Raw genomic sequence first — 10,354 nt, 5'->3', positions numbered from 1 at the left:
GGGTTGATGAAAGAATATTAGGATGGTTTGGACACATGGAACGAATGAGTGAAGAAAGACTAGTAAAAGAGGTATGGAAAGCAGATGTGGAGGGAGTGAACATGAGGGGACGTCCCAAGATGAGGTGGATGGATGGGGTGAAGGGGGCTTTGGGGAAGAGGGGAATGTCTGTTGAGGAAGGACGGGAGAGGACAGAAGACAGGGGTGAATGGAGAATGGTTGTATATGGATGATGTGATGCATGAGGTGGAATGGACGGGGGACTTGGGGTGAGGTAGTATGTGTGAGCAAAGTTTGACGCAGCCTCCGTCCCCCCGTGGCATGGGGAGACGGAGGGGGGGGGGTCGCCGATGTAATGAAGCGGCCTTGCTGTGGATGTGCTGTTTCTTGCGACACTGTTTCTGACCCAGGGCAGTGGATAAGGTGCAGGGATGACCCGTCATCCAGGAGGTGCTAATATGAGAGGGAGGGTGGAGGGGAGTGGAGTGTATTCAGGGATGGAATGGGTGGGAATGATTTTATGCCTTTTCCCTTTTGGCTACCTCCCTTGTAAGGAGGAAGAAGCCTTGGTAGGGGGGCTGACAGTCTCCATCCCACTGGAAAATTTGCGTTCGTATTTATACAGATAAAGAAAAAAATGAATTATGACAGTCATGCTGTGAGAAAAATTGACGGTGGTATTCTTAAATAAATATTTCCTTATGTAAATCTTACATAAATCCTTGGAAGGGAAATATTTATATGAGGAAATATTTTTTTTAAGAATTTTACCGTAAGAATCTTACGGTGGTATCCTTATTTTTTTTTCTCTTATTTTAATTTCCCTTCCAAGGATTTATATAAGATTTATAGAAGGAAAGATTTTTTTAGGATACCACCGTAAGACTCATAGCCCCAACAGCTGTCTTTCTCTTTAGACCACCGCTAAACCAACGTGGGTGTCAATTTATTATTGCCAATCATTTTCCTATTAGTGAGTGAAGCGGCTGAGCATTCGGAGGCTCCAGAAAAAAAAAATGTGTTTCTGTGCCAGCAGCATAAAGTTTCAGGAAGTCCGAGCGCAGATCGCAAGTGTGTCGTTTCTCCTCCGTTTGTGAAAAATGGCTGCTGAAACACATGCGCGCCCTGCCCATACTTTCTCCAGTGGTTCCCGCCACACAACCTACTCGAAGTCTCGAACAGCATAGCAAGGTATGAAGGTTGTATTACCAGCCAGAGGTTACGCTGATCCAACAAAGGACAATTAAGACTAAACTCACAATCTCGTCATCCATCAGACGATCCTGAGCTCAGCCGTTATCGGCGGCCTAATACAGATAGACATTCCAGCCAGATCAAAGAATATTGTAGGATGGTTTGACCTTCAATAATGAATGAGGAGACTTACAAAACGAGTGTGGAAGGTAGAGGTGGATGGAGTGAACTTGAGGGGAAGCCCAAGAATGAGATGGATTACTGCTATCTAAGGTAAATAAAATCATCACAAACGAGGCCTACTAACATGGCGTCACATCCATGTAGCCCTGGCCCCTATGTACGATAACTTAGTATCCGTAGTTCCTGTGTTGCAAAATGCACTTGTTTATAGAAGCGCCTCCTCTGAACTCAACACAATATAGTCAATTTAATCAAAGGAGGCACAGAAATATATACAGAAATAAAATAAATAGGTAGATGTAATAAAAACAAGCGTTGTTTAAGAAAACATAGCATCATCGTATGACATCAACACTACCTTGAGAGAGTATCGCTGTGTTTGCAACCGACGCTTCCTTGAGGTGGAAATCAAATTTCCACTACTACACTTTGCATCACACTGTGTTTTCTCCCCGATATTTTGGCGTTGGGGTTGTCTATACATCTCACGTGTCATAAAATTAAATATACAGGAAGTTAGGTTTGTGCAGTGGAAATCGAGGAAAGGATCCTAAAAGAAAGGAGTCTTTGGGGGAAGATTTCTGTTTATACTTTCTAGGCTAAACAGTCTTGACTGCCTCGTTGCCTTTGTTTGTTGTTGTAGCCAATGATTTAATTTACCAAAGGGGGCCCATTTTTGCTCGGTTCTGTTCCTCAGTCGAGTAAAATAGTTTAGAACTACGACCAGAACTAATCTTATTACGGGGATTTTGCTCGCGAGTGCATGAATGAAATTAATTCTGTATCAGATGACAGTCTCAGTGCTGGAAGTCTCAGTCCCGCCACTGCACACCACGTAGTCAACCAATCAATCAATCAATCATTCAACCAACAAACCAACCAGCCAACAGATCAATTAGCCAATCACTCAATCAGTCATTTAGAGTCCACTTGTTAATAATGGCCTCTCAGACCACTCCACGACTCGCACGACTGCTCCACGTCGTTCCTGTAAACTCTACCTCGTCTCTCCAACTTTTGCCTGGTCTCCCTCAAGGTAAAACGAATACTATAAGCTACGTTGAGCACCCACCCCCCTCCACGCACCTCCACCGTGACGTCATAGGAAATCCAGAGGGGAGAGAGTGAGAGGTAGAAGAAAATGTTAACTTTAAAGAAAACCATCTGTATGTATGGTAAACTTTAACATTACACTATGATGTTCACATAATACTGAAATTATTCAGTATCATTTTCTGATCCTCAAATTATCAGTATCTGAGATATGACCGCCAGGAAAGTTATAAAAATGTTTTCCATGCTTTCACATTAGGTGGATTATATTAATATGACGAGTTATTAGATGGGATGACATGTCAATTTACATGTTGATCAGGTAGATGAGGAAGATATTATACTGTTGATACACACCAACTAGCTGAATATAAACCCAGTAGTAATGACACATAAAAGCATCATATGTTTTTTTATTATATTACATTTTGGATTTACGTGGGTTTCCATATCTCCTCAAGCGTGGATTTTATATGTAGACCTTTATCTCCACCAAACTCAGTTATGTTTTAACCGGATTCTTTAGTCTGTTTATTTGCAATTGAATGGAAATTTCAGGAAATGTTGCTAATAAATAGTTACTTTCAAAATGACAGCTGCATACATACCAGATGAGCGAGTATTGTGTGTGCCACATAATTCAATCCATTTCTTTTTAAGTTTGGGTAGTGAAAAGAAATGTATATTTTGATCACCTTTCAGTCTAACGGTATTGCACTATACAAACTGCTGGCATTTTTATGTGTTATTTGTCTGCCTTAGCTACCCCTTCAATCAGAAGATGGAGCTTCGCTCCACACACTGGTGTGTGAGTGACTGACAGCTCTCGACCCGCGGAACCCTGGTCTCGATATTTCCGTTGACGTCATCATCTACCTGCGCAGTGGAGAGGTTTTCTGCCCCCCCCCCCCCCGCTAACTTACCTTAAAGTATTCGTTTTACCTTGGTCTCCCTCTTCCACGCTTCCCGTCTCGTGGTGGGCGTCCGCTCAGTAACACACTTGCTCAGTCGCCTGTCCTTTCGCGTTAATTTTCCAGCCCAATTCCATTTCCTCTTTTTTTTTTCGTGTCCACAGTATATTAAACTTCAGTTGGCCCTGTAACCCAACTTTGCCCTCCCCCTATCTTTCAGCGTTATTCTCAACATCGATCTCTCCATTCTACTCTGTACAGCTTTGTCTCCATCGACATAGTTTCCAAGTTTCGCATCCGTAGATTATAACTGGCATCGTACATTGTAAACTTTGCATTTCAGACAGAGGTAAAGAGCCTTTCATGATGTTCTAACATTTACAAAAAAAAAAAAAAAAAAAAAATCCAGTCAATTGTGACACTTTTTTTTAATTTCCGTGATCTCTAGTAATTGTTCTCATCTGGCTTAAATAATCATAGCTTTTAACTCCTTCAAGACTCTCGCCATCGATTACTTATAATTATTTTACCTTGAACTGTAGTATGACTGTGCTCTTATTCATCTTCAAATCGACTTTGAGACCTACCTTGCTCAGATCACTCAGAATATCTTGCAATTTTTCTGTTATTTCTAAAATAAGAATGATATCCGCAAATCTGTGATTGAAGTATTCACCATCAATCTTCAAATCAATCCCTTCCCAACTCAACCATCTGAAAAACGTTATACTGTAAATAGCTTGGTTGAAACTGTATTCCTTTCCCGATTTTTATCTTGTTTGTATATTTATGTAGTCGAATTACAACAGTGCTTTTCGCAAGAGTATCCTCCACAAATTACAATTGAATTGTTTGCACCCTGTTTAGGTAAGGATTTTAGGACTGATTGCTGGTAAAGGGGAAAATTCCTTGGTACGAGTATGTACTGTAGATATATAGATGGGTTCTCTGCAAAAGTGACTATTTGTCGTTCTATAGTCTTGTTATACGCTTTCGCTTTTGGAATTGTATAATAATGGCATGCTCTATAAAATGCCTACGATATACTATCTGTCGTTTCTCCCACCTTCTCCAAAATTTCCAATGCACGATTCACCTCCTTTGTTCTCCCCCAGTTTGGCATGGATACCACCAATTACTAACGTGTATATACATTTTTCTTGGACCATTGCCTGATATACATAATCATAAACTGACACAATTTCATTACCTGAACTTTGTGATGGCAAGTAAACCCAAATCATGTTATGTAGGGTATATTTGACACACTAAGTTTCACTGCGTCAACAAAAAGTTCTCAAGAACTCCAGTGGATCTTCATTTTAACTGTATGGTAGAACAATGCTGAAGAGGAAATTGGTGTGCGGAAGGTGATTTGTCCTCCACACCTAAAAATGTTCAACATAAAGATGACATAAACATAATTCGATTACAGCAATAATTGTATATCTCATTTCACCAACTTTCAGATACTTCTACAGCATATAGATGAATCAATTTCGATCTTCAATCACTGCAACCACAGAACTAAAAATCATGTATTAAATTTAAAAGTATAAAACGAAAAGTGCTAATCTAGCACTTTTAGAGGTTACCATTTTAATACTAAAATATCAGCTGGGAAAGGAAAACAACATGGCGCCCGCAACTGATGCCGAGATTGAAGCTGCACGGCTAAGGCTTACAAGGCGAAATCAGCTGAAATTGGATTTCCTTAGACAAGCTACCAATCCTCATACACATGCAGCTGGACAAGCTGGACATGTTGTAAGTATAACGCTATGGTTAAGTACATTGGGGAAGTTTGAAGCAACCCTCCCTTCCTTTCGAAGTTTCGTCATCCGATTCGGTATGTGTTTATTTTCAGTCACAAAGATTTAAGCATTGTTTGGGTGGGCTAGTCATCTTATTGACTTGTTTTTCACAGTAATAACAATAATATATTTTATTTAAATTTCAATCATTAAAGACCGCTTCAACAGATATTAAATATAATTTGTAAAATACCTACTTTTTATATTTAGAATTTTAGGTTAGTTTAAGAACTTCAAGACAACATATGTTTTATGTTAAATATCCATGTTGTTTGCGCGATTCTGTGCTCTTACCATTATTTCAGTGTAGATAACATTTCTAGAAATAATTTTATTCCCAGGGTGGGTTCTATTCCATGTTAGCTAGGTCAACATGAAAATGGAATTCCTGATATTTGAGCTGAAGTAGTTCTCATGGGATGCAAAAAGTCGCTATGAGTATAATGCAATTTGAATTATCCATCTAGCTGTCCTAGTTCTCGAGATATTGCATTTTGAATGGAATTAAATCGGGCCTATTTTGTCCGAGGAAATCGGGCCGAAACGTGCGGTCTGACTAATCGCCGATCAAACGTAAACAATGACGGTTTTTACTGACAAGCACAATTTTATATAAAAATTTAGCATATGGTTGCATTATTTGACCTATTTTCTTTAAGATGTGTGATTTCCATGTAATTTGATCATAGAATTACGTTTTTATCCTCTGCAAAATTACCCACCACAGCTACGAATACCGTCAAATTACATGAAAATCACACATTTTAAAGAAAATAGTTTGAATAATTCAACTATATGCAAGCTATTACACTAATAACACAATAGTAACAAACTTAATAGTGTAGTTTGATCCATACCACCAGTGATCATAGATAGCGGGCAGGACGAATCGTAGCTGTGGTCCGTAATATTACGGAGGATAAAAACGTAACTTCTCTTTGATCAAATTACATGAAAATCACACATTTTAAAGAAAATAGTTCAAATAATTCAACTATAAGTCTATTACACTAATAACATAATAGTAAGAAACTTAATAGAGTGAAGTTTGATCCACACCACCAGTGATAGATAAAATGGCGGGATGGATGTTGACGTTGTTATCCGATAATCCGACCCGATAGAAAAAAATAAATAAATAAACAACCGATTTCTCAGCTCTACCGTAACACGCTGCCTTTATTTTGGTATTAAAATAATCCGCGAGACTATTAGTTTTCGTTTATTTTGGTTAGTTGCCAGTTTTCTGAATTTATTTAGCTCATTTTTTACGCTGAAACATAAACCAATTTTCGATTTACTGCTGAATGCAAGCCGCCATGTTTATCTCTTGTTTTTATGTACCAACACGTAACTGATGATGTAATTGTTTGAAATTTACTACGATCGTAGTAAATACACTCGCATAACATTTGTATGAATGAAATTTCCGGCGGTATGTAAATTTGGCCGTGTGCATGGCGTGCGCATAAAATGACGCGCTATTGTGCTCGTCATCGACGGTGGCGCCTCTGGTGGTGTTTGACCTACCTATTCCAGTATCATGCAAACACATTTTCACTTCTTTCTGTTTTGTATTTGAAATATCTACTTTTTATATGGTTATGATAAGTTAGTTTGGACAATTTATAGATGCACACAACTATACAACTTGATATGTGGTTCATGTGTTCCTAGTGATAAATGTTGTGATATGAGCGATGGTGTACTTCATATCTGTCGCAATTGCGTACTTTTAACGATATTATTTTAGTTGTGGAAACCAACGCAATATTAAAATGTAGCATTAAAAAATTAAATATTGATTTTGTAAATTATGATACATGAACGCAACATGCTATTTTCTTGGTGGAAATAAACAACAACAAAACCTTGCTGCAAGCAAATCTACTAATGAACGAAGCCACTAGGATATGGTCCAGACACCATGTTGTCATCGATTCAGTCTAGTCACTGTGTTAGATTATGGCATTCATGTTATGGACTGGGTGTTCTCTAATTAGGTGATGTTGGTAAGCGCGGTTACAAAGCCAATAGGGACCCTTTGGGGTTTATGAGAGAACACTGGCTTCTGTCATTGTCTGTTAATTACCCGAGATACAATAATAATGAGGCTGTCAGTATCCGAGACGACGACGATGACATGGATGATTTTTAGAATTTGAGGCACTGAATTACTAAATATAGGTTAGTTTATATAGGTTAGTTAGCTTAGGTGAAATTATCATCCTTTGGCTTTCATTTCTTTAACCTCTGCATCAATCAAAACAAACGTGGCATATCATTCAACCGCCATGACTTTGTTCGCTAATAAATCTGTTTTAGCAACTTTTTTGTTTTTTATTTCTGTCTAGAAAATCACATATTACATTAATGTATTATAATTTACAAAATTAATAATTAATTTTCTATTGCTATATTGCACTTCTAAAAATTTACTCACATGATACAATATCAGAGGGCCTATTTTTGGTAAAATTCTAGAATCGCCCAAACATGGATATTTAACGTGAAATTTACATTGTCCGTTCTCTTCCTGATTTTTATGTCTTCTCAATATACTACACATGATCTAGTAGGCCTGTTTTTGTTAAAATTCGAGAACCATGCAAGCATGAATATTTAACATGAAATTTACATTGTCTAATATATCATTACCTAACCATTCCATAGAGTATCTTTGAAACACATCAACGAAATAAGTGAAAAGGGTGATTGCGTGATACTGAGGTAAAACCTAATTTTCTTGGTATGCATGCAGGGATTTCACTTTGCTTATTTCGGTTTGAAAAGATTATATTTTCAATCTTTTATTATTACCATACAATTGTCACATATAAATGGTAGACAAAATGTTAGTGGCATAATGTGAACAATTTGAAATAGGCCAGAGTAGAAGCGATACTGAAGGGGGAATAGTTCATGTTTGTTAAAAAGAAAAAAAGAAAGGAAAAAAAAAACCAAGTATCGCATCATTAAACATGTTGTTTCATTAGAAGTAAAACTCTTCTATTGAACACCTCTGTTAGGTCACCCCACATTCTGCCCAGGGCAGTGGGCAAAATGAAGGAATGACCCATCATCCAGGAGGTGCCAAGATAAGAGGGAGGGAAGATGGTGGAGGGGAGTGGAGTATGTAAGGGATGGAATGGGATGGGAGTGGTTTTTTTGTTTGTTTTTTGGCTACTTCCCTTATAACAGGGAAAAAGCCTTTGGTATATATATATATATATATATGTATGCAAATTAAAATACCTAATCCTGTCCTCATAAAATAACTGTTATTTTTCATTGGTTTGTTGTACAAAATACATCAAAAGGATCTATTGTTGTAGTTGGCAATTGCAAATTAAAATACTTAATCCTGTCCTCATAAAATAACATATTATTTTTCATTGGTGTACAAAATACATCAAAAGGATCTATTGTTCTAGTTGGTGATTGTTGTTTGGTAGTTCTTGGTGTCATTGGGTTATGACATCAGTTAGAGGAACCTGATCATCCTTTACAAGGTTCTATATAGTGTATATGGTGGTCATGTCTGTGATGGACAGTGTAAATATATGCATGGTCATGATTGAGACAGTCTGGTTAGTTTCAGCATTGGTTTAACTTTTCATCTGGTAATAAAATCCAGTTATATACTAGTTTCTAGTCTATATACCAAATTTGTATATTGAGGATGACAGCAGTAGTAAGGAAACATATTTTGCTTAGATTTTTTTTATTTATAATACAAAATTATATACAAAATCATTCAATACATTTTGAAAAAAAAATTCCTTCTCCACCTTCAGGTTGACCCAGCCATTCAGCGTTTCTTAGCCATGAGATCAACTCAGGTTGAGCACTTCCGGGCAACTCCTCGAACATCAATGCTGGGTTTCCTCCTCATAGCCCTTCCCATTGGTGCCTATGGATACCTACTAAAGAGAGACAAGGTGAGATTGAAAGTGCAATGTACTAACTTTAAAATAATCAGTGAATAACAGGGTTACAATGTAATCTTTTTGTTAATATTGATTTATTATTTAGTTCATGAGAGACCACCTATGGGTACCTGGAAGTCTGTTGAATATGTGAAGGGTGGATGCATACCTGACTAGGCCAATCCCATTTAAGTGGGGAAAGGGCCTTTTGATATTTGTATTCTGATTTAACACGACTTTCTCATGTTTACTAATTCCCTTGGTATAAAAAAAGAGGAGATGGATGGGTGGGGTAAAAAGGTGTTGAGCAAGAAGGTAATGTCCATAGAAGAAGGAAGGGACAAGGCAGAGAATAGGAGTGAGTGGAGAATGGCTGTGTATGGATGATACTGTGATGCACAGAAGCAAGTGGTTATGTGTGAATGATATGCAGCCTGAGGGGATTTCTCCCCATCTTCAGAATTACTGCATGAGGGGACAGAGAGGTGGGAGTCACTGAATAAATGAAGTGGCCTTGACGTGGATGTGCTGTGTCTTGCTGCATTGTCTTTGACCCAGGGAGGAGGTGGGTGGGATGCATGGATGACCCATCTTCCAGGAGGAGCCAAGGGTGAGAGGGAGGTAGGGGTAGAATTATGCCTCCATTGTAAGGGAAAGAAAAGCCTTGGTATATGTATCTATTAAAAAAAAAAGTGTGAATGTGTGAATAATTTTATGCAACCCAAAGGGATTTCTCCCTGTTTTCAATGTTTCTGCATTAGGGGATGGAGAGAGGGGGTCGCCAATTAAATGAAGCAGCCTTGCTGTGGATGTGCTGAGTCTTGCTGGATTGTTTCTGACCCAGGATGATATACAAGATGCAGGGATGACCTGTCATCCATGAGGAGCCAAGATGAGAGGGAGGGAGATGGGATGGGTAGGAGTGTAATAATGCCCTTTGATTTGGCTACCTCCCAGTTAAAGGGGAAAGAGCCTTTGGTGTATGTTTTAAAAAAGTACTGAAGGATAATTATCAAATAAAAGCATAACAAAATTTATACTGTTTCATTTCTTTGCAGGAAAACCAAGAAGATATGTATCGCACTGGCCAAGTAGCTTACAAGGACCGACCGTATAAATTTGTTTAAATTGTTAAGTACATACTTAACTGGTTACAATTTTCTTTCCAAGAAGTATATTAACTTATGTACATATAATACAATAAATAAAATAGTTTACTTGGAGTATTTTCTTTCCTAGCTTGTACTGACTAATTTTCTTTTGGTAGTGA

The 10,354-nt window shown here is 38.0% G+C and overlaps 1 protein-coding gene across 1 annotated transcript; it reads left to right on the top strand.

Annotated features, from left to right (window-relative positions):
- The first annotated feature begins 4,945 nt into the window (after positions 1–4,945).
- ND-B15 (NADH dehydrogenase (ubiquinone) B15 subunit) lies at positions 4,946–10,301 on the top strand. The gene is made up of 3 exons (XM_076190402.1): positions 4,946–5,108; positions 8,953–9,096; positions 10,143–10,301. Exons 1-3 carry the CDS (start codon positions 4,977–4,979, stop codon positions 10,209–10,211), a joined length of 345 nt encoding a protein of 114 aa, XP_076046517.1. The 5' UTR covers positions 4,946–4,976; the 3' UTR covers positions 10,212–10,301.
- The last annotated feature ends 53 nt before the right edge of the window (positions 10,302–10,354 follow it).

Source organism: Oratosquilla oratoria, chromosome 9 (genome assembly GCF_046742065.1).
Source record: "Oratosquilla oratoria isolate Oo_2021 chromosome 9, ASM4674206v1, whole genome shotgun sequence".
In the NCBI taxonomy this organism is placed as follows: domain Eukaryota; kingdom Metazoa; phylum Arthropoda; class Malacostraca; order Stomatopoda; family Squillidae; genus Oratosquilla; species Oratosquilla oratoria.
The sequence above is the reverse complement of the archived record's forward strand: the minus strand, read 5'-3'. Positions and strand labels throughout refer to the sequence as shown.